Source organism: Rhinatrema bivittatum, chromosome 8, assembly GCF_901001135.1.
Source record: "Rhinatrema bivittatum chromosome 8, aRhiBiv1.1, whole genome shotgun sequence".
Taxonomy (NCBI): domain Eukaryota; kingdom Metazoa; phylum Chordata; class Amphibia; order Gymnophiona; family Rhinatrematidae; genus Rhinatrema; species Rhinatrema bivittatum.
Window position 1 is genome coordinate 148,465,692 of NC_042622.1, and position 25,503 is coordinate 148,491,194.

At 45.9% G+C, this 25,503-nt stretch overlaps 1 protein-coding gene across 2 annotated transcripts in view; it reads right to left on the minus strand.

The window, feature by feature from the left end:
- Nucleotides 1–25,503, minus strand: part of LOC115096578 (solute carrier family 22 member 20-like) — a 70,137-nt gene that overhangs the window by 28,299 nt on the left and 16,335 nt on the right. The window contains exons 1-4 of one of the 2 annotated variants that reach the window (XM_029611371.1): nucleotides 13,180–14,219; nucleotides 7,033–7,136; nucleotides 4,634–4,788; nucleotides 4,328–4,496 (exon numbers count right to left, since the gene is read on the minus strand). In XM_029611371.1, the coding sequence (XP_029467231.1) occupies nucleotides 4,328–4,496; nucleotides 4,634–4,788; nucleotides 7,033–7,136; nucleotides 13,180–13,581 (830 nt within the window). In that variant the 5' untranslated portion in view covers nucleotides 13,582–14,219. Of the gene's footprint in view, nucleotides 1–4,327; nucleotides 4,497–4,633; nucleotides 4,789–7,032; nucleotides 7,137–13,179; nucleotides 14,220–25,503 lie in introns of those variants that run through there. The other variant, XM_029611372.1, reaches the window with a different exon arrangement.

Here is a 25,503-nt window from a genome sequence, read left to right on the forward strand (position 1 = left end):
TTCCCAAACCAGAATATTTTTTGATGGTAATGATTATGAGCAACTAAAACAATCTCTGTAATAATAGAAGGTTATAATAGATCAAACTGACAAATTAAAGAGTAACAAATCACCAGGACTGGATGGCATCCATCCAGAAACCTGAAAGAACTAAAATATGAAATGACAAACCCATTACTAGTAATCCACAACCTATCATTTAAAACAGCCACAATAGCAAAAGACTGGAGGGTGACCAATATAATGCTGATTTTTAACAAGGAGTTAAGCCTACTGGCTTCATTCCCCATCGCTCCCTCGCTACTCCCTCACCTCGGCAGGACCCATGCTCCTCTCATGCCGCCAGGGCCGCAGTGTCCTCCTCCCAACCTGAGATGTCGCCGGCGCCAGTCATCTCGGTCCCACCCCCTAAGCACGCGCATCCTCCGTGCGAATTTAAAGGGCCTGCGGCAGGGAGACGCCGCCGGCCCCTCCTGTTCATGTCGGGCCTCTTTCCTTTAAATTCCCTGCAGCGACCCAGGACAGACAACTTGGCAACAAGTCTTCTTCCCTTTGTGGAGTCTTCTGAGCTGCATGGCTGTCTTGAGACCTGTTCCTGCTTTCCGAGTCCTATTCCTGCACTCCTAGTCCTGTTCCTGCCTTCCGAGCCTTGTTCCTGCTCCAGCTCCCATCCTTGGTCCCGATGGATGGATCTTCTGGCTTTGACCTCGGACTGGCTATCGGCAACTCTCTGGCTTCTGATCCTGGACTGACTTCTGAATACTCTCCCGGCTGTGAATCCACCGCCTTCGCAGGGACCCACCTAAGACCAGCCAAAGGCTCAACTCATGGGCTCAACCCATGGGGAACGGGGCTGGTATTGGGGACCACCCAAAGGCTCAACCCATGGGGAACGGGGCTGGTATTGGTGAAGCTCCAGCCGGCCCCTGCGTCAGCTCGTCCTTGCCTCCCGACGGAGGGGACCTGTGGGGGTTTGCCCTTTCAGGTAGCACCAACTCCTCTTCAGTGAAAGGGTCCACATCCTTGTCCGTCACTGCAACACAAGGGCCTCAGGGGTGATCTGGGAAACTATAGACAGTGAGCCTGATATTGGTGCTAGACAAAATGGTAGAAGCTATTCTTTTTTTTTTTTTTTTTCTGTTTTCAAATTTTCACAACTAAACATCATGAATCTTTCTTTATGAGAATACAGTACATAATCTGGAATCAAGTATAACATATCTAGTCCAGCAATAAAAAAAAAAAAGGTAAATTACCATCCAGATACATTCCTAAATATAAGAATTACTGAGGCAAGAACAAATTGAACGAATTGAACAAAATTTAAGTATACATTAATAAAGTAGAAAAGATAGGTGAGCAACCGTCATTTACTTAGCCGATCACACGACAGGTGTTTCTGGGGGGTGTCCCAATAAAAAATCCCTCAGTTGTTTAGGGTCAAAGAAGACATAATTGTTCCCTTGGAAATTTATACAGCATTTACATGGGAATTTTAGAACATATCGGGCACCTATATCTAGTACCCTTTGTTTCATAATGAGAAATTCCTTCCTACGTTGCTGAGTTATTTTAATTATATTGGGATATATCCACAATCTTGCACCATAAAATAAAGCTGTTCTATTCCTTAGGAACGTTTTCAACACATAATTGCGGTCTGATAGGAACGCAAAAGATATTAACAATGCTTTCCTTTCTTTAACCTCTGTTTCAATGGACAATTCCAATATCTCAGAAATGTCCATAGCTGGCAAATTAACTTGTGCAGCCTCTGGAGCCCCTTGGGGCAGATAGTATGCCCTAGTACACACAGGAAATGCAGTTTCAGGTATCTTTAAGACTTCCTTCATATAAGTTTTAAACAAGTCTACTGGAGAAATTAGTCTCACTACTAGAAAGTTAATCACTCTTAAATTTAACATTCTGAGACTTTTCTCCACTTTCTCCAATCTTCTTTCTGTTGCAGTTTCTGATTTTACAAAATCCTGTTGCAGAGACTCCATTTTCTTAAGCCTGCCTTCATGATCTTGAATTTTCATATCCATAGTCCCAATCCTTGTATTATTTTCTTGTGTTTGCTGTTTTACTTCAGACATCGAAAGGGCTATTGATTTCAAAGCAGTGTCTATTGCCTTAAGTGCATACCATACTTTTCCAAGGGTAACATCCTCCAGTTGCTTGATATTAATTTCCACTGCTGCGGGTTCTATATTTGACTCACCCCTCTCCTGCAGTGCTGCCCTTCTGATGTTCCTCGCTGATTTATCCGCGGTACAGGTCCCTTGCTCTCCTCCAGTACCCGTCTCCGGTAGCACACGGGAATCCTCTCCTTGAGGGGTGAACATACCTTCTCCTTCCACCCCTAGGCTCACCCGTGTAGGCTCCACAGGCGCAAAGTGTAAAACGCCTTGGGCCTCCTCGGGTGTGGATTCGGCTGTGCTCGTCGGGCGTGTGGGCTTGATCGGCTCACCAGGGCTCAGCATCACATCCGGGGTCAAGGGGGAGCCTGCTCGTTCACCAGGCTCCTCTCCAGCGACCAGCCCAACTGGCATCCCGATTGCTCCGGCAAAGAAGCCCTCAATCCGCGGCTGGTAAGGATCTAAGCACGGGGAGCTGGTTGAGACCCTCCGGACTTTCCCCTTACATTTAGTATGGGGCATTTTTCTATTCGAAATTTGACAAGGTTGAAAAACGCCACGGAGCTCGCTTCTTTAGCGTCCTACCTGGCGGCCATCTTGCCCCTGCCTTCAGAAGCTATTCTTAAAAAACAAAGTTATTGGCCATATAGGTTGACATGGCTTAATAGGAAAGAGTCAACATGGTTTTAGCACAGGGAAGTCTTGCCTTATAATATGTTTTTGAAGGTATTAATAAACATGTAGATAAAAGTAAACTGGTTGATATAGTATATTTGGATTTTCAGAAGGCATTTGACAAAGTCCCTCGTAAGAGTCTCCTCAGGAAATTAAAAAAGTCATGGGATAGGAGGCAGTATCCTAGGGTGAATTGGTAACTGGCTATAAGACAGAAAATAGTATGTATGTTTTACAAATGGAGAAAAGTCATTAGTGGAGTACCATGGGGATCTGTACTGGAACCTGTGCTATTTTACATATTCATAAATGACCTGGAATGGGAATGACAAGTGAAGTAATCAAATTTGTAGGTGACACATAATTATTCAGAGTTGTTAAAACAGAAGTCAATTGAGATATACTGCAGAGGAATTAGGAGACTGGCAGATGAGATTTAATATGGAAAAGTGCAAATTGATGCATATAGGGAAAAATAATCCCAGTTACAAGTATGCAATGCTGGCTTGTGTATTAGGAGTCACCACCCAAGTAAAGGACTTTGAGTCCTTATGGACAATATCCTGAAATCCTCAGCTCAGTGTGCGGTGTTGGTCAAACATGTAAATAGAATGTTAGGAGTGATCCACAAAGAAACGGAGAATAAAACAGAAATATATGACTGTATTGATGCATGGTGTGATCACACCTTGAGCATTGTGTGCAGTTCTAGTCACCGCATCTGAAAAAAGACATATGGAATTGGAAAAGGCGCGGAGAAAGCCAACAAGCATGATAAAGGAGACGGAACAGCTTCTCTGTGAAAAGAGGCTATAATAGGTTAGAGCTGTTCGGTTTATAAAAGAAATGGCTGAGGGTGATAGAAGTTTATAAATCATGAGTGGGGGGGGGGGGAACAGATTAAAAAAAAGGACAGCCATTACCCTTTCAAATAATACTAAAACAAGGGGACACTCCATGAAAGTAACAACCAGCATATTTTTTAAAAAATCATAAAAAGTACTTTTTTCACTCAACATACAATGAAGCTATGCAATTTGATACCAAAGGACATGGTCAAGAGGAATAACATAGTAGGATTTAAAGGAGGTTTGGATAAGTTCCTGGAGAAAAAGTCCATATCATTATTAATCAGATAAACTAGAGAAAGCCATTCCTATACCTGGGAGGGAATAACAGGAAATAGATTTACTCTTTGGGATCTGCCAGGTACCTGTGACCTGGGAGGCAGGATGCTGGGCTCGATGGACCTTGGTCTGACCCAACATGGCACTTTTTATGTTCTTACATTCAGGCCAGCCTCTGGCCCATTTTTTAATCTGTTAAATTTCTATGTCCGGTGAATTCTGTGCACTCAAACTTAGCTAGTTTGCATGGGAAAATGGTTAGATTGATTCAGTTAAAAGCCCATTTTAAGCGCATAAATCTTTTGAATATTGAAAACCCCCACATCCCATATGTACAGGAGGAATACAAAGCCCTCCTACATCACTGTTACCATAGCTACATACCAGGAGTAGAGAAAGAACACGTAGAAGGGGGCTGTAACTGAGAACTGCAGCCATCTCCAGTCCCGGATGGCATAGGCCACACCCGACAGTACCATTTGTCCAAAGGTGAAGACATAGCCAATGAATGTACCAGCCAGGGTGCGGCCGCGAATAGGCATCCACTCCAGCACTGTGGAGAAAAACAGGATTACTATCAGGAGCAGATCCAAGGATTAGAATTGAGGCACAGAGAAATAAAGCTTCACCTCCTGGGCCGGAGAATGAAAACTCTACCCATCTCTTGTCCCTCATCCCTTGGTTACTCACTCAGGCAGAGAGTGTTAAGCAGGACACTGGAGAAGGTCATGCCACTGATGAGCCGGAAGATGACATAGGTGGTGAAGTTTGGCAGGAAAGCCACCAGGGTACCAGCCACGGACATCTGCATGTATGACCAGACCAAGATCGTCTTCCGGCCGAACCTTCGAGTACAAAGAAACAAATAAAATCTTGTTGTGATGAGTTCTCCCGGCCTCAGATTCTCCTAGAGGTATTATCATCATGCAAAAGCTAAGTGGCTGCGAGAGAGCAAGGATTGGAGGAAAATAAACCAGATCTCTGGAAAACCATCTGTCGCCACCACCTCTTCTGATTACAAAGACATCAATACACCTGAAGACAATTCATTAGTCACATGACAACCGAAATTAGTCACTGGGTGGATGATATGATTAGAGTTGGATTAGATTGGGTGTGAGTGCAGAAAGGTGAGGAGGATGAAGAAATGGTGTGAAGGAGTTGAGAGGCAGTGGAAAAGAACAAGGGGCCATGGAATGGGTACCGTTAGAGACAGAGAAAAGAGACAGGTCTGTGAAGAGGGTGAGAGAGGGTAGACATAGGGGTGGTGAAAGTGGGAATGGGAAACTGGGTAGGGACTAAGAGGCAGAAGAAAGGGGCTGGAGGCCAGGGAGGTGATGGAAAAGGTTTGGGGCTGGTGAGGGGCTGAGAGACAGAGGAAGGTAAAAGAGGGCTGGAGGGGGTGGTGAACAGAGAGGATGGAAATGGAGGACTAGAGAGGAATTAGGAGCCTAAAAGTAATGGGAGAGGTGGGACTGGGAGATGAACATTTGGCAGGGAGATGAGAGATGAAAAGAGGGAGATTGAGAACTGAGGGATGAGAGGAGAGAAGGAGGGGTACAGTCTAGCTATGAGTAGATAGAGAGACAGAGAAAAGAGAAATGGAAAGAAAGCATGAAAAAGGAAGAACAGTGTCAGAGAGAAATGTAGGGAAAGAAGAAAAGAAGACAGGATGAACGAGAAGAAATGGAAAAGAGATCCTGTAAAAGGATTACTACTTCTACTACTACTACTTAGCATTTCTAAAGTGCTACTAGATGTACACAGCGCTGTATAAAAATATATAAGAGACAATCCATGCTCATTAGATTTTTACAACTTTACCAAAACAAACATACAGGAAAAAAGAGACTTTGGGAATTTCATTTATTAAGAAAATGGTTAAAAATGAATGAGACTATAAGCGGAACAATCTGATTTTTTTTTTTAATATTCCTCTTTTCAGCACTTCAGAGCAGATTATGTTCAGACACTGTAGGTATTTCCCTATCCCCAGAGGACTCACAATCTAACTCGGTCATTTATCAATTTGCGTTAGGGCCTTAATGCCCTAGATAAATAGCATAATGCAAAATTGAGTATTTCAGTGGGAGGAGTTTGGGCGGAGTTAATGGTAATAAGAGTGAACATATTTTTGAGAGAGAGAGAGAGAGAGAGAGAGATTGTATAGAGTCAATCTGGGACTCTATATTTATGTACCACTGTAGAGGGACACTTTGAATCAAATCGGGGTGGCTTTCAGAAGGTTGGGGGGGTTTAGGGGGTGGTGTTACAGAAATATTCTGAGGTATTCATAGTAAAACTGACAACACTAAAGATTTATAGACATTATAATGGCTGAAAAGTATAACTAGAGGAGTTGAAATATCACTTTGGTTGGTTCCTCTGTTGTCCGTCCCCCCCCCCCAAAGACCAAATACATCTGTGTAGACTCACCACTGCCCCTCTTCATTCACCCGTTACCTAGTCCCCCATTTCTAAGGTTGCCACCTGGCTCCGAGTCATAAGGAATGAGCTAATGCAGTCCTGCTATTGCATACAGGCACTCGTAGTTCTGATTGTCCCATTCATTTACCTAAGAAAAATCAGAGCTGCAAGTTCCTGCATGCAATAGGGTAAAATGAAGACAGGAATAGCCTGTTGCTTTTGACATGGAGCTAGGTGGCAACCCTACTCATGTCTGCCCTCTATATGCATCCTCTCCCCAACCCTTATCTGCCTTCCTCTTGTCCCCTCACCATTCCCGGTTCCTTCTCAGACACTTACCCCCTTTCTGGTCTCCAATGGACCACAGAGAAAGGAGGCTGGGATGACAAAGCAGGGGAAATTAAACCACTAATTTGAGGAGGCACATACCCTCCAACACTGGGCATGTCACAGGACATGATGCAGGGATCCTTTGATTTCTCATAGCGAGACAGGCAGTGGGATGCTAGAAGAAGGCAGGAGTTTGGGCATCGGGAGTCCGCTCACACCGATCGCATTTGTGGCTTTACTCTCCTGATGCTTGGTGCTATAATGTTATATGGAAGGGAGGGAAGGGGGTTCTTAGTGGTCGTCAATGAACCGAATGGGTTCCAGTCGCTTACTTGTCTGATAGACCTCCGAAGATGGCACCTCCGAGCAGAACGCCCACCATGTATACAGACTGTGCCATCTGTCTCATGGATCGCAGGTCACACACCAGGTCCCACTGTAAAACAGAGAGAGAGACTTTGATTTTTAAAATGCTTTTATTTCAGTACAAAAGCCAAAGTTATGAAATTTAAAAACTATATATACAATTCCAACAGAAAATAAATATTTACAGATTCAATATCAAATCACCATCAATAATTTTACAAAGTACAATATTGACAGCTCATCTTGCTTTACATTTTTTTAGTATTATGAACCATTTTGTAGTATTTATATTCTAATTTAATTCTTGAAATACTTAAGAAATAGAAAACAACAGAGCATTCTCCAGTCCTGAACCAGCAAATTTTGTTTTTTCTGCTATTTAAAATAAACAGTTTGCATTGCCCCAACAGAAAATAAGGCACACAAAATCTCTCTTTTGACGCTGATAATTAATCCCAAATATGAAAACAATAGAGAAATCAATAGCAAACAAGGAAAAAATGTTCTTCATAAGATCAAAAAGAGGCAACATGTGAAAAATGGTTTCCTTATCCGAGCAGAAAGGACAAAACTCTGACTCCGCAGGGTTTAGATGCTTCACAAACGCATTGGTGGCGATGTTCCCATGTAGGACTCACCACTGGAGATCACCAGAGCGTTTTGGGATCGGAGGCTTATACAGGGTTGTCCAGGCAGGCTTTATAGACATATCCATCCTTAGTTCATCCCTCCAAATGGTATCCGGAGTACTCTTGAGCTGTGGACAGTGTCTGAATTTTACAGCAAACACGTAGAGCTTCTTTTTTCCTACTACATCAAAAGAGAGCTTACACATATCTTTAAATACTAATAAATGGGCAGGTTTATCAGCAGCCTGCTCTGTCCTAGGTGATACTATCAGAGAAGGCAAACCAGGGAATCTGTCAGGAAGGTGCTGCTCTGAAAAACATGTTTCTAACTCCTCCAAACATTCTCTAGGAAGAGCAGACTTTATTTCCAACAAGAGATTTTTAACATAACGAATAGATTTAATGTGTAATGCATTGGATGATGAATCCTCTGACATCCGCCTGAAATTATCGCCAAATGAATAGTGATATCAGGCTTCTAGAACTGAAACTTTCTATACTCAGAAAAGGGTTATTGAAAAGAGGTTCCTCGAAGAATTCTGGTAAACTTAAATTCCTGTCTTCAGGAGTTTCCATGCATTTAAAACAGATTGGTACAACACAGGTAGTCCAGCCTCATCAACCTTTTCGGCATCAGTCAAGAACAGCTTGTCACCCTACTCTCAGCAAGAAGGTGAACGCTGTCTGTCTCCAAGAGAGAGGCTCCTCAGAGAAACAAAAATCTTTGCAGGGGTTGAAGCCTGAAAGCTGCTCTTCTGCTTGAAAGGTCAATCAGCCACAGGCAAATACAGATTACTATGTTTTAACCAGTGGCTACGATCCCAGAAACAAAATCCAGTACAACTCTCTGAATTCTGTCCAGAAGTAAAGGAGGTGGATCTAAAACAGTAATTCTATGTCACAACATCGATGAGACTAAATTATTTATTATTAGGGCTCAACCCCTAAGAGAGAAATTGGATAAAAGCCACTGCCATCTCTGTAACCTTCCTTTATCTTTGTCTAGGATTTCCTCCCAGTTCTGTTTGATAATGTCATCACTCCCTAGATAGACTCCGAGCATTTTAAAACCTACCGTATTCCATTCTAGCCTACCTGATAGCCCAGGAGGCTGTACATTTTTCCAATCTCCCAATAAAAGTGTTTCACTTTTCTCCCAGTTGATATGAGCTGAGTTCACGTTTTCAAAAGTGTTTTGACACACTGTTAGGATCTTCACCTCCCCCTCATTTTTAACAAACACTGTAACATCATCAGCATATGCTGACACCTTCGAAAACTCACACCCTGGAAAAGGCCAAGAGATTCCAGAAAGATATTTCTTCAACTTACAAAGTAAAGGTTCAATGGATAGAGAATACAACATCCCTGATAAATAGCAGCCTTGCCAAATCCTCCTCTATACCGGTCTTCTTTTCTTCGGCCCCCGCCAGCCTGGTCTCCGGCGGCGGCTGGCAGCGCTGGTCTTCTTTTCTTCGGCCCCGCCGGCTGCGAGTAGCATGCGACACACCGGTTGAGAATCGGTGGCCTAGGTCCTGCAGTGCCACCAGTGTCGGGAATCGGGACAAATGATTTTCACAATTCTGAGCAGGTCCGATGGAAGCAGTAGTGGCTGCTGGGTCGCCCCTAAACCTGTGGCACCCTAGGTGATCGCGTGGTGCTTCCACCGGCCCTATCCTGCTCGTGCTGCAGAGCTCGTCACTGTGAAACAGCCACGCGGCGCCCTCAATGTGAGCAGGAGCGAGGAGGCCACGTGATCAGCTAGACCGGCCCACCAGGGGAAGCCCGATCCCCGATAGGCCAATCCGCCCCTGGATCCCGTGATGGCCTTGCAGGTCCAGTGCTCCACTTCTGGTTCCAGTTGGGTGGGCCTGGGTCCAAATTGGGTGGGCAGCTGCCCACCCAGGCCTATCCGTGGCTATGCCACTGAGTGGCTCATTTGTTAATGCTCCTAAATCCATTATCATTCCAGGTGGCACGGGCTAGTTTACTGCTTATTGTATATGAAAATGAAGGGGTGCACAAAACATCCAAAAAAAATCCCCCAAACCAATACACAGGACAGAAAATAGAAAAGCTATCTGCTTACTAATTCTCATCATTATTACTATTTAAAGATTTACAAGCTTTGCTCATCATTTTTTAACATCTGTATCGCTTTTGCTTATGAAACTCTGACATTGATGTTTTGCTCAAAATGTGCTGAGCAGAAATCGGGAACAAATTCAGTTCTGGGAGAAGTCATTTTTACGTCCCTATGACATTTCCCCTTGGTTTCATCGAGAAAAGGTTTAATGCTCTCCATAGGGATGTGAATCGTTTTAGGACGATTAAAATTATCGTCCGATAATTTTAATATCGTCTTAAACCGTTATGGAACACAATACAATACAGATTCTAACGATTTATCGTTATAAATCGTTAGAATCGTGAGCCGGCACACTAAAACCCCCTAAAACCCACCCCCGACCCTTTAAATTAAATCCCCCACCCTCCCGAACCCCCCCCAAATAACTTAAATAACCTGCGGGTCCAGCGGCGGTCCGGAACGGCAGCGGTCCGGAACGGGCTCCTGCTCTGAATCTTGTCGTCTTCAGCCGGCGCCATTTTCCAAAATGGCGCCGAAAAATGGCGGCGGCCATAGACGAAAAAGATTGGACGGCAGGAGGTCCTTCCGGACCCCCGCTGGACTTTTGGCAAGTCTCGTGGGGGTCAGGAGGCCCCCCACAAGCTGGCCAAAAGTTCCTGGAGGTCCAGCGGGGGTCAGGGAGCGATTTCCCGCCGCGAATCGTTTTCGTACGGAAAATGGCGCCGGCAGGAGATCGACTGCAGGAGGTCGTTCAGCGAGGGTTCCGGCGCCTCGCTGAACGACCTCCTGCAGTCGATCTCCTGCCGGCGCCATTTTCCGTACGGAAAATGGCGCCGGCCATACGCGTATGGCCGGCGCCATTTTCCGTACGAAAACGATTCGCGGCGGGAAATCGCTCCCTGACCCCCGCTGGACCTCCAGGAACTTTTGGCCAGCTTGTGGGGGGCCTCCTGACCCCCACGAGACTTGCCAAAAGTCCAGCGGGGGTCCGGAAGGACCTCCTGCCGTCCAATCTTTTTCGTCTATGGCCGCCGCCATTTTTCGGCGCCATTTTGGAAAATGGCGCCGGCTGAAGACGACAAGATTCAGAGCAGGAGCCCGTTCCGGACCGCTGCCGTTCCGGACCGCCGCTGGACCCGCAGGTTATTTAAGTTATTTGGGGGGGGGGTTCGGGAGGGTGGGGGATTTAATTTAAAGGGTCGGGGGTGGGTTTTAGGGGGTTTTAATGTGCCGGTTTTTTCGATTTTTCGATTTTTAACGATTTTTAACGATTTTTCACGATATTTTACCCCCCCCAAACGGCAACAATACGATTCCCTCCCCCTCCCAGCCGAAATCGATCGTTAAGACGATCGAGGACACGATTCACATCCCTACTCTCCAATGAATAAGCCCCTTCAGTGTGCTGCCCGGCAGGTAGATCACGGCTCTGGGAATCAGTGACATCCTCATCACTCTCAGAATCCAGCTCACTCTCTGGTCGATTTTAAAAGGCTTGCATGCGCCAGAACCGGCAGATACGCGCATGCCTTGGACAGGTGCGCACTGCATGGATTTTAAAAGGCCTGCAATAATGTGCGCATCTCCAGTCATGTGCATAAAAAATGTTTTTCAGGGGGGAAAGGGGTGGGGCGTGGCATGGGCGTGGCCAGGGCGGAGGCATGATTTCTGCGCATGAGTCTTTAAGGTAAGTGCGTCTGTGGGCGCGTCTGGTAAAACCCCCCGCACTTACGCGAGCAAGGCGGCATTTGCGCACACATGTGCGCGTCAATATGAAGTCGTGCACACGTGTACGCGTGAATAGCCAATTTTAAAACACGCGTGTGTATACACACATATATGCGTGTATGTCTTAAAATTGCTGCGTCCATGGGCACGCGCCCGTGCGCGGCTTTTAAAATTGACCTATCTGTGTCTCTGTGAAGAGCTGAGCGACAGAGCTACAGCAAGACTGGGGGTAACAGTTTGTTGGGTCTCAGGAGGCAGCAGCTCAGAAGTTTTTCACCATCCATTTTTTCAGAGGTGTTGCTCTCTGAGCTGCTTGCCTCCTCGACAGGATCATCTGATTTCTCCAATTGCACAATCATTTTCTCCGCATCAGTACTGGGAGGTTGGGGGTACTATAGTTTCTTCTTTATCAGGAATTCGGTTAGGTCTTTTTGCAGTTTCCTTGAGACAATTCTGGCTTCAGAGGTCTTTTTTTTGCTAACAGCCTGTGCTACCAGCCCCTCTCCCACTGCTTCTGGCAATGACACAGCAGCACTCACAGTATTTCCCAGCCTCCATGACACTTTCTGCTTCAGAACCTGCCCCAGACTCGTTCCCTGATCCAAGTTCACTGCCTTCAGCCTCAACCTCTGATTCGCCATCTGAAGCAGCGTCATTCTCAGCTACCAACTCTGTTCTGGCTCTCTTCAGAGCTAGCGAACACAACACAATCAGAGTCCTCAATTCTATATTTCAAAGCAACATTCAAAATCTTGTTTGCGCTATGCGAAATCATAAAGAATTGCCTTCTAATAGACAGGACATGTTTTACTTTCTCTGTTTTAAAGCCTGAAGAAATCTTTTTAATAGGACCTGTTAGCTTCCCATACCCGGCCAAGTCTCTTGCTAATTGTTCATTGCTCAAAAAAGGTGGCACGTTTGAAATAACAACTCTAACTGAAGGGGATGACAGAGGCATAACAGAAACAAAAGTACCATCCAAAACAATACCCTTTGAAATGACTTGGTTTGCTAATTCAGACCTATTTACAAAAACTATAACATCTTTATTCATTCTAGAAGCATACCTTATGTTCTTGCAATCAGCAACCTCGCCTATTGCCAGCATTTTCTGGAGGCAGGAATCTAACACCATGTCTCTGAATTAAAACAGCACCATTTTCACTAGATGGAAGCTTTCCCCCTGAACTGGCCATTCTGGCCAGGTTAAGCTGACTAAAGTCAGCTTAACCAACTACTTCCAGCCACCAAACAACCAGAAAAAGAGAAAGAAAGAAGCAGAATCCCCAGTTTGTACCCAAACTGAGCATAGCTCTCCATACCAAACACACACAGCCTCACTCTCATAGTACTCCCACAATCCCGAGAGAGAGAGAGATGGACTGGTCAGTGAGAGCAATGCCCAGATGGGGAGCGATTGAGACACACAGAGAGACAGACAGATGGGGAGTGATACCCACAGACCAGGAGTGGCTCAGAAAATGCGAGTGACACATGGACTGAGACAACACAGCCAGAGAACGACACTTACACAAGACAGAGTGACAATCAGACTGGGAGTGGCACCATGAGCAGCAGAGTAACACACACAGTGACACATACACACTAAGAATGACACATCAGATGCAGCACCACTCTTCCATCTCCCCAACCCAACCCCTATGTACCTCGGTGATGATAGAGGAACGGAAGACGCTCCGGTCATACACCCACCCATCCAGGCAGGGTTCTGTTTCAGCCACAGTGCTGTTGGGGAGGGTAGCATTGGGGATCAGGAGCTGCCACTGTGGCCTGCTATATCGCCGGCACTTCTCTATCGTCTGGCTCCCATCCAGGGGGATGAACACCCTCATCAGGTCTTCATGGCTCAGGCTATTGTTGCCATTCAGGTAAGGCGTGGCATTGGCATGGACCTGGAACTGACAGTGGTGGAAGGGAATGGCTGCTGTGAAGTTCTGCAGGAAGTTGTGGCAGGCTACAATGCATACCGGGAATGCTAAAAGGATACTGTGCAAGATCTGGAAGGCTCCCACCCCACCAATTGGCTCCAGCAGGTCGGTGAATGCCATGCCTGACCCACTTAATCACTTCTCTGTCAACAGAACAGGGCTCAGATGAATCTCAGGGAGGAGACGTGAGGGGCTGGTCACTGACCCCGTTTAGAAAGGTGTCAACCTGGTATCAGAACCATCGGGGATCCTGCTCCTCCTTCTCAAAGCAAACCAAGAGCTCCCTCGCCTGTCTTTTATGGCAGCCACCCAATTTCCAACAGGAGCCTTGGAGTGAGAAAACTATCTTGGAGCGGGATTTATATACCCAATGGGCTATCAGGAATAGATGGTTAGAGTCTTGGAGATGCAAGGGGATGCATGGTGTTTGAGCCTCATTCAATCCTCTTTCCTCATGATCGGATGGGCAATTTGACGAGGTCAAAACCTGCAAAGGTGAGAGAAAAGGAATAGCATGGAAGAGGCGGTCTGCCCTAGAATCAGACTATGGAATGGGACTTGGGAAGTTCAGAGCTTCTCAATGATCAGGTCAAGGTGTGGGATGCAGACCCAGCTGTGCAGGCATCATCTGCAGCTCCTTTATAGGCATTATGCATCCTTGTTATTGGGAGGGGCACTCCCTTCTGATATTACAGTATCTGAACTGTAAAACCCTGGTTAAAGTGTCACTTGCCTATCAAACGTTCGAGGAAGAAAGGTTCTGGCAAGAAGAAGTAGTATAAAGTGCAAAGGGATAGCAAGAGCTAGGGTTATTTATTTATGCATTTATTTATTTATTTAAAAATTTTTTATTTATGATCTTTTAACAAATATACAAATAAACATTTGTATTGGAAATACAGAGATATAGTATACAAATAATCTGAGGCTAACCAGCCTTATAAATCATACAAGTCAAAATATCTCTATCTAAATCTCTTGTTACATAGGAAAAACAGGAGAGAACAGAAACTCTTACGAGGAGTATATAACATAAGCATTTTCAAATTTAGGAGCCCTGACCACCAACATATTCATATATACCCGTTATTCCTCATCAGGAAGTCTCCTACCAGAAATAAAAGCCCTCAACTGTTCTGGTAAAAAGAAAACATAAGTATTTCTGGCCAGTTGAATGATACATTTACAGGGATAGCGTAACTTGAAGCTATCCCCTAATGCTATGGTCTCAGCTCTCAAAGATAAGAATTCTTTTCTACGCAACTGCGTAGACTTAGCTAGGTCTGGATACACTCGAATTAGGGCCCCATGAAAGAGAACATTGATATTTTTGAAATAACTCTTCATTATCAATGAGACCGCCACGTCATCAAAATGTATGCATTTATTTTATTCAAGCCCACTCTAACCTTGACCCTGACTTGTCCACACTATCATGTCCAGATTCATATGGGACTCAGCAGGAATTATGGGACGTGCAGTGTGGACAAAGACTGGAATTGGGCTGTGGTTTCAAATGCAGACACTGGTGTCGCTACTGCATGGGCAGGTGACTGGAAAGTAAGCTGTGAAAACATAGAGTAACTGATGGCCAACTGGTGGAACGAGAGCTGTGAAGGGGCCTGTGTGTTTCACAGGGATTTAATTATGCCCTGCTGGTGGGATCCTTCCAGAGTGTAACTTGCAACTGTCTGATTGGGAAAAAAAATGAATACAAAATCCAGCTTGATTCCTTGTTGATCATTCCCTGCAGTGCACCCACATTGACTAATGACTTCTCTGGCCGCACAGTCTGCACTGACTCTCAATGATGACTTGCCCTGTCGAGCACAATACTCTAACATTGAATGATGACTCCCCCTGAAGCAAAACATGCAATAACAATATGGGGCAGATTTTTAAAAAGTACGCCTGTGCGTACTTTTGTTCGCGCGACCGGCGCAAACAAGAGTACGCTGGATTTTAATAGATATGCGCGTAGCCGCGCATATCTTTTAAAATCCGGGGTCGGCGCGCGCAAGGCTGCGCAAAATCGGCAACCTGTGCGCGCCGAGCCGTGCGGCCTGCCTCCATTCCCTCCGAGGCCGCTCTGAAATTGGAGCGGCCTCGGAGGGAACTTTCTTTCCACCCCCCCCGCACCTTCCCCTCCCTAAACCACCCCCCCAGCCCTATCTAAACACCACCTACCTTTGTTTGAAAAGTTACGCCTGCCCAAGGCGTAACTCATGCACGCCGGCCAGCTGCTGGCGCGCAATTCCCCGGCCCAGGAGCAGTTTCAGAGGCCTCGGCCACACCCCCGAAACGCCCCCATGCCGGAACCACACCCGCGGCCCCGCCCCCGGATGACGTGCCACCGTGACATTCCCCCGACACGCCCCCCCAGGAAAGTCCCGGGACTTACGCGCATCCCGGGGCTTGTGTGCGCCGCCGAGCCTATTGAACATAGGCTCGGCGCGTGCAGGGGGAGCTTGGGGCAGGTTTTCGGGGGTATGTGCGTATCCCTTTGAAAATCTGCCCCTATGTATGTATGTATTACTCTTTGGGCAGGGCGGGGGTACTGACCTATATGTATCTTCCTGCTCCTTTGGGCCTCCAGCTTAATCAGAACCAGTGCTGGCTCCATAACCCTTCATTTGCAACTTTCCCCTGTTTTATGTCTGCTCCCTTCCCCCCAGCTGTACCTGATCTGCTCATTAGAGTGAGAGTCCTGGGATCTGGGCTGCGTACTAAGGCTCCTTCTAGAGCCCAGCAATCATAGGCCCTAAATCCACTAGGAGCTTCTTTTGAGCGATGACCACAACTCCCTGTGAGCGGTGCCTCCACAGTATCCCCAGCCCCAAGCAACCTGAGGAGCAGAGGTTAAAGCAGTGGACTGTGAACCAAGAAAACCAGGTTTCAAATCCTATTACTCCCACAGTGCTCCTTCTGACCTTGGGCAAGTCACTTCACCCTCTGTTGCCTAAAATGCAAACTCACGTTGTAAGCCCTCTAGCACAGGGACCTAGCTCCTTTCCCTAAATTTGGAACTCACCTTGCGCTAAGGTTTGGAAAGGCAAGTACTTAAATCCAAGAGCCAATGCTGGGATAAAACTGGAGACGGCCCACGTGGCAGTCAGGGGCGGCTCAGGGCAATCTGCTGCCTGAGACAAGGGATGAGATGGCGCTCCCTCACCCGGGCACAGCACAGGTCAGATCAGGGAAAGGAAAAAAAAAGAGGAGAGGTCCCTTTGAAGTCTGACCCTTTCAGTGATTTGAAATGCTAAGAAGATGGAAAAATGGGGACGGTGTTCCCGGAGGAGCATCAGACAAAGTGACAAAGTGTCAGTGATCATATTTCTAGGAAGCTGGTAATGCTGCCATACTCCCAGGAACCCTACCACACTAAGTGTGTGAAAGAGAGCCTCTGTGAGTGTACGTGTGAAAGAGAGAGCCACTGAGTATCAGAGATCCTGTGTGTGTGTGGGAAGGAGAGAGAGCCACTGAGTGTGAGAGAGAGAGCATGTGTGTGTGGGGGGGGGGGGGGGGGGGGGAGAGAGCCAGTGGGATGAGCATGTGTATGGGGGCGCGAGAATGACTATGGGGCAGATGCAATGTTTGTATGTAAAAAACGGGCGCTCACTGTTCTGCATTGGGGGGAATAGCTAATAGCCTCATCTACATGAAATTTACATGTCATGGCTACTATTGGCTATGCGTTTGTTTGGCCATGCGTTTTCCCAAGGCGTGCCCAGCCACCTCTCCTGGACACGAGATGCAATATTTAAATGAGGGGTTGTGCTAAAAATGAGGCGCTAGGGAAAACTGTGCGTCCCTAGCGCCTCCTCGGCGCCCAGGAGAGGTGACTGTCAGTGTGGGTTCGGAAAATGGTCACTCAATATGAGCGTCCGTTTTCTCCCACCACCGGCACAATATACACCCTCAAGATACACGGCCTGGACCACGCATCTTGTGCGTTTATATTGGGCACCCAGAATTTTTTTTTTTTCCCGAGACTATTTTTTTTTTAATCGGAATCTGCTTTCTGTGCTTCCTCCTACTTAGTATCGCAACGGTTCTAATAGGAGGAACCACGGAAAGCAGGATTTTTTTGTTTTTATGAATGAGCCCCGGCTGGCATAAAATTTGCTATGTTACAAGGGACGCGTTGGCCCGCAGGAAATATTTTGCATTGCGGGTATTAGCTAATAGCCTCATCTACATTGAATTTACATGTGATGAGTGCCATTGGCTACCCAGCAGTTTGGACACGCGTTTTGGACGCGCTAATCCCCGTATTGTATTGGGGGTTATGGATGTATGTCCAAAATGTGCATCCAATCGCATGTTAAGCCATGCATTAGCCGCAGCGCACAATATTGCCTCAGCCCCTATGCATGTTAGTGTTTGTAATAGAGAGAGAGAGAGGGAGGAGAAAGTTTGTGCACTCTCCCCCTCCCCCACTAATCTAGAATAAATCTCAGGATAACTGGAAGTCAAATGTTCCCAGGTACGGGGAGCAGAGGATTATTATTTATTCCTATTAGTTTAAATTATATTGGCTGCTTTTTGATGTGGCTGCTTTTTTGAAATATTTTATTAGTATTTGGTAAATTTTTAAAAATTGTAATATGAGTTTTTAATTATTGGATGTTTTTCTCTGTTTGATAGCTGTTTTGAAATATGATTTATTTTTATTAGAATGGTTGAAGCTATATATTTCTTGATTTTGTTGTTTGTTGTTTTATGAGGAATGGTGCTGTTTCTGTTTTTCCATTTTTGCACTGCATACAGAATCTGGCTTACTGAGGTTTCCAGTTCAAGTTTTCTCTTTCTCTTTCTCTTTCTACGTTATGGTCTGTTTATTTTATTTGGTGCGGGCCCATCTGTGTTCTGCATGTGTGACTGGGGTGAGCTATTATGCCAGCATGTAGTTTCTATAACTCACTACGCAACAAGGAAACCTCTTGTTATGTGGTTATTTGTGCGGTTGCCAGCCTCGAGGCAGCCTTTTATTTTGACTGCCCCCTTCGGATAGCTCCCGTGTTTTATTCTTTATTTCTTTTCACAACCAATTTTTTGTTTTTTTATTTTTTTGTTTTTTTTATTTTTTCCTTATTATGTCATTATTCTTTCCAAGTCCATTGCTCGATTCCCCCGTTATGCGGACCGACCCTTACTTTCCGCTATCAATGCTTTAATCAAGTTCACTTATCTCTTTGATGTTCTTAAAAATTGCGGCTGGTTTTTGGGTCTATCTCCGCCTGCCCGACATGGGCCATGTTTCGGCAGCTCACTGCCTGCTTCAGGGGCCGCGGGAACAAGCTTGCGCTGGGATCCTCGTATGGACCTTCAATGCAACTATTTTCGAATCCTGCTAAAACATGGGTGATGTTGTTATCCTTGTGCTCTTTATATAAAATTTCCCACTACTCAAGTTTAAAAGTACTTACTGTTTCTTCGTGTTCATTCATTAACGTGAGCGGCGCCTTCACATAGAAATCCGGCCTCTCTCTCTATGCGACTCTTAATATACCTGTTGTAGCTACTCTGTGGGCCAATCACATTGTCTCCCTCAGATCCTAGGCGCTAGCACCCTAGGGTGCTCTGCTGCTCGAGTCAATTGATGACGTCACCTATTGTTGCAAATGTTATTACACTTCGTGAATAACTAAAATGGTGCCAACCCAATGGTGTAATGATATAGGTCTTGTTTTGTCTCTCTTATTACTCCCTACTTTGATCCTGTTCCCCATTCTTGTTTAAATATTTAATAACTTTTTATGCCGTCGGCAGCACAAAATTTCTGCCAGACGTACCTGGTGGAAACCTGCTGTTGATTATCTTGTCCGCAGCCTGTGGAGGTTTTAGCGTATTTAACTCTTTATTGCATCTTTTTATGACTATATAATTTTATGTTATTAATAAATCCTGTGGTGACTCGCGATGAATTCAAAACGAGCAATCACAATTGTGAATCGTTGCTAATGTTCGCCAAAACAGCCGACCTGATGGACAACTATAGACCATTCATTTCCATATGGCTGCGGACCTGATGGAGGAACTAGAAACAGTAAGTACTTTTAAACTTGAGTAGTGGGAAATTTTATATAAAGAGCACAAGGATAACAACATCACCCATGTTTTAGCAGGATTCGAAAATAGTTGCATTGAAGGTCCATACGAGGATCCCAGCGCAAGCTTGTTCCCGCGGCCCCTGAAGCAGGCAGTGAGCTGCCGAAACATGGCCCATGTCGGGCAGGCGGAGATAGACCCAAAAACCAGCCGCAATTTTTAAGAACATCAAAGAGATAAGTGAACTTGATTAAAGCATTAATAGCGGAAAGTAAGGGTCGGTCCGCATAACGGGGGAATCGAGCAATGGACTTGGAAAGAATAATGACATAATAAGGAAAAAATAAAAAAAACAAAAAAAAACAAAAAATTGGTTGTGAAAAGAAATAAAGAATAAAACACGGGAGCTATCCGAAGGGGGCAGTCAAAATAAAAGGCTGCCTCGAGGCTGGCAACCGCACAAATAACCACATAACAAGAGGTTTCCTTGTTGTGTAGAGAGTTATAGGATTATTATACAAGGCAACGAGGTTGGTTATTGTATCAGCATGTAGTTTCTGCCTGACTTGTTCTGTTTTCCTAATACAGTAAGGGGCGGATTTTAAAAGGAGCGCGAATAGCCTACTTTTGTTTGCGCTCTAGGCGCAAACAAAAGTACGCTGGATTTTAGTAGATACGCGCGGAGCCACGCGTATCTACTAAAAACCTGGATCGGCGCGCGCAAGGCTATGGATTTTGTATAGCCGGCGTGCGCCGAACCGCGCAGCCTACCCCTGTTCCCTCCGAGGCCGCTCCGAAATCGGAGCGGCCTCGGAGGGAACTTTCCTTTGCCCTCCCCTCACCTTCCCCTCCCTTCCCCTACCTAACCCACCCGCCCGGCCCTGTCTAAACCCCCCCCTTACCTTTGTTGGGGGATTTACGCCTCCCAGAGGGAGGCGTAAATCTCCGCGCACCAGCGGGCCTCTTGCGCGCCGGGCCGCGACCTGGGGGCGGGTACGGAGGGCGTGGCCATGCCCCCGGACCGCCCCGGGCCGTAGCCACGCCCCCGTACCCGCCCCCAAAACGCTGCCGACACGCCCCCGAAACGCCGTGACGACTGGGCCCGCCCCCGACACGCCCCCTCGGAGAACCCCGGGACTTACGCGAGTCCCGGGGCTCTGCGCGCGCCGGTAGGCCTATGTAAAATAGGCTCACCGGCGCGCAGGGCCCTGCTCGCCTAAATCCGCCCGGTTTTGGGCGGATTTAGGCGAGCAGGGCTCTGAAAATCTGCCCCTAAGTGTAATATTAGAGCCTGGTGTAATATTTCCAGTGCTGTCTCTTCATAGCTAGCATTGTTACTGTTTGAGTCCCTGGAGTCAGTGCTGTTATGGTGTGACAGTTTGCTATATAGGTTCTAAGTTTCTTTTTGTTAGTTTTATGTTGCTTCACAAGGGGGCCGATGCAGTAAGTCGCGCATTGAAATATGAGCTCCTGTTTTCCTAATACGCATGTAGCCACATCTCTTGGGCGCCTGATGCAGTATTTAAATGAGGGGCTGCATAAAAAAGGATGCGGTAGGGGAGAATTGTGCGTCCCTAGCACTCAAATACATCGGGTGCCCACAATTGCAATGGGCGCTCAATTCGAGGTCTGTTTTATCCCGTTTCTTCTGGCTCATTTTGCTGAGGTTGCTGAAGATGCCGATAGCTAGGGGCATCTAAATTGTATGTCCAGAAGATTTTTTTTTTTTTAAATCAAGCCAATATGCTTTTATTTTTCAACACCGCAAGCAGTATATTTAAGTGGCACAATGATACTAAGTAGGAGGAACCACAGAGGTCCGTATTTTTTAATTTCTCATGAACCCTTGACTCGCAGATTGACTTTACGCTACCTCTGGGGCTGGAGTTAAATTTGCCACCTTAAAAAGTGTGCATTGGGTGCCAAGCGATTTTCTGCAGTGGCGGGTAATAGCTAATAGCCTTACAGCATCAGGCAATAATCTAGCACATCCCAAATGAATGTCCAACCGCGTGTAAACTAGGCCGGGCACACTTTATTGCATCGGCCCCAATGTTTCTGGTAGTGGGAAGCGTTTGTGCTGCTGTTGCTGAGGGGTCAACAGAATTTGAAAGGGGTTTTTTTGAATGGTGAATTGTAAGGGTAAGCATCATCCGTTGTTGGGGCATTTTCAGTGGATGCAGATTATGGTACAGAGCTGGAGGTGCAGGATTTATATTGAGATTCTGTCCCTTCTTGTAAATATAAAGAGCCAGATTTTAAAAAGATTACGCATGTAAATCCCGGGGCTTTACTAAAGGGGCGATCCGGGGGCGAGGCGGGTGGTCCGGGGGCAGGGCGTGGGCGGGGCCAGAGGCCTGCAACACAGTGGCCATTGCCACTGTGTCGAGGGATCGTGTGCTGGCAGCCTGCCGGTGCGTGCAACTTGCGCCTGCCCAGAGGCAGGCGCAAAAGATAAAATAAAAATTTGGGGGGGGGGGGGGGTAGAGTAGGGCTAGGGGGAGGAAAGGTTAGGGGAAGGAGTGGGAAGTTCAGATTAGGCTGAAGGGAAGTTCCCTCTCAGGCCGCTCTGATTTCGGAGTGGCCTGGGAGGGAACGGGTGAAGGCAGCGCGGCTCAGCCCACGCAAGCTGCACAATTGTGCACCCCCCTTACGCGCCGACCCACTCCTGCGTGTGCAAGTTATAAAATCGGGTGTACATGTGCGTGTGCCGGGTAGCACGCACACATGGACGCCCCTTTTTAAAATCTACCCCAAAGTGTGCATTCTCATACCCATATAGAAGAATTGGTTGAATGAGGCTCTCAAATAATTTTAATGGTTGTTTTACTGAGAAGTTGAAACTGGGCAGTTGTTTTTTTGTTTTTTTTAAATTGTACAGAAGGACCTTGGGACTTTTTCTTATTGTATCTTTTATAGCCAATTTAATAGCAGGTGGGGCGTGATGTGTGTAAATGTCACTTTGTCTTGCCCCCCCCTGCCACTGTCTAGAGATGTCACTTCTGGACATCTCTAGACAGCTTCTTCCACTCCTTATGGAGTGGAAGAAGCTGAATGCTCGGTGTATGCTATTGTGTCTATTTCTGCTACTTTATTCTTTCCTTTTTGGAGATGGCATTAAAGTACAGCAGGTTCACTTTTATTCTCGCTGTTACTCCTCTTTTTTTTTAAATTTGGATTATTAATGGAATTCTGTTTTTCTTGATTTCTTATTTGTGAGATTTCATAGGTTTAATGGGTTCTGGGGAACAGCTGTGGTGTCCTTGACTTATCCAACAAATCACAACCAGGTATACAGAAGTGATTATCTGGCTGGGACTTCTGAGAGTGGAGCCCAGCATATAGCTTATTCGCTTCACCTATGGGTAGTAGTACCACTGTTTATTTGGCTCTCCTTCAGGTAGTAGTGCCGCAGCTTATTCAGCTCTCCTATAAGCAGTAGTGCTGCTGTTTGTCTTTCCTATGTGTGGTAGTGCCACCATTTATTTGTCTCTTTCATGGGTGGTAGTGCCACAGTTCAGTTACTTTTCCTATGGATGGTAGTGTTGTAGTTTATTTGACTCTCTCATGGGTAGTAATGCTGCAATTTATTTGTCTCGCCTTCAGGTGGTAGTGCCACAGTTTATTCAGTTAATATATGGGTGATAGAGTCATAGTTTATTCACCTCATCTACTATATGGCTGGTAGTGCCACAGTCTATTTGGCTTTCATATAGGTGGTAGTGCTGCAGGTTATTTAGCTCATCTACTGTAGTATATGGCTGGTAGTGCCACAGTTTGTTTGGTTTTCCTACAGGTGAGAAGAGCTGTAGTTTATTGGCTGTCCTATGGATGGTACTGTCGCAGTATATTCAATTCACCTGTGGATGGTAGTGCTGCAGTTTATTCACTCACCTACAGTGCACCATGCACGACCACTGAATGATGACACCCCCTGCACTACCACTGAATGACTTCTCCTGTAATATACTCTACACGAATCCTGACCAAGGACACCCCTTGCAACAACACTGACTGATGACTTCCCATTGCATTTATACTAACAGACACATCCTGATCTTTAATATTCCAGGACTGACAAGGTCTGTTTTCTAGACACTTTGAGATAGGGCACCCTCTAAGTTTGGGAGGGTTTATGGAGTGAGGTAAGGAGAGCCAAATGTGGAGTGTACTGCCCGGAATGGAGATGCTTCCAAAAATGTCTAACAAGTTTTCTGACGCAGAATGGCCCTTGTTCCAGGAGCATCTAGAAAAGGCAGAACAATGGAAGCCTCCTGGAAAATTAACTGCCCACACATACAAGGAAATTAATAATTTTTCATGTCTATTAATGCCAAAGCAAATAGGGGCAGATTTTAAAAGCCCTACGCGCGGGCCTGTTTTACAAAGGCCTGGTGATGCACGTAAAGCCCCGGGACGAATCTAAGTCCCGGGGCTTCGGGAAAGGGGTGGGGCGGTCCGGGGGGCGGGGACAGAGGCCTCCGGCACAGCGGCCATTTGCTGCTGTGTCAGGGGATCATGTGCCGACCGGGTGCCAGTGTGTGCAACCTGCGCCTGCCCCTAGGCAGCAGGTAAAATAATTTTTTGGGGGGGGATTAGGACAGGTATAGGGGGCGGGTTGGTTGGGGAAGGGAGGTTAGGGTTGGGAAGTTCCCTCCCAGGCTGCTCCAATTGTGCAGCCCCTTGTGCGTGCCGACCCCCGATTTTATAACGCGCACGCACCTCCCTTATAAAATCGGGCGTCCATGTGCGCGCGCCGGGTAGGACGCGCACATGGACGCCCACGCGTAGGTTTTAAAATCTACCCCATAATGTATTTCTGAGATATATTTTACCTCTAAATGCTCTGTGTACTAATGATCTCTCTGTGTGTTGCCTGAAAGTATGTAACTATTTTTTTATTTCCAGTGGCTCCTGCAGAGAGGAACTGGAATAAAATGCTCAAGATATGATCTTGCTGCACATTTGTGTGTAACAGCGCATTCTAAACGTATTTATTTATTTATTTATTTAGCGTTTCTTATATACCGATAGCCGTTTGCACATCGTATCGGTTTACATACAACTAAGAACTTATGGGCATGGCCCTTACAATGTATTAGGACTCTCTGTATTAGGGCTACTTGTTAGCTGACCATTTCTTCAGGGAAGGACAGACTTGGAGGAGGTGGAGGTTTAAACCAGCAGCCAAATATCTCTCGGGAATATCTCAGGGATGTCTTTTTTATTGTGCAGGATCCGATCTATGAAATACTCTACCCCTAAGTTTAAAGGAAGAGAGTTCTCTATTAAAGTTCAGGAAATTATTTAAAAAAAAAAGCTTTTAATTTGCCTGATTGAAAACCTTTAATGTGCCTCGCAAATATAAGACAAATATGAGGTTTGCAAATTGCTTTGGCAGAAATATGGAGATCGTTATTTATGCTATTTTTTTAATATATTTTATTTGAATAATTTTTATTGTATTTTTTGGTTTTATACTTGTTTTGTTGTATTAGTTTCTTGTGCTATGTCACTATCCACTTGTGAGTGTAAAACTGTAGCCTAGAATTTTAGATGGGCAGTCTATAAATGTAAAATAAATAAATAAATAAATATAGTGTTAACAAGCAACCCTGTGCACCACATGTAAGATAAAAACTGACTGTGGGAAGCATCGGCTTCCTGAATGAGAAAATTTGCATTAAAATATTGATGTTTACATATGTAGCTGACAGTGTACACAGCACAGTGCAAAGTCCCAGCATAGGTGCATCAAAACAGGGACTCAGTGAATGCTGAACAGATAAGAGAAGGTCCAGAGAGCTTAGGTGGGGGAGACAGAGAGCAGGGGTAGGGGAAGGGTGGTGCAGAGATAGATAATGGAGGAGGGGTGTGGTGGGGGTTAGAAAGAGGAAAGAAAAGGGGATCCAGCACTAGGAGACAATAGATGTCAATAATTCCTGCAGAAACAGCCTGAGCCTGTGTCTTTGGGCTTCAGGGGAGATAGGG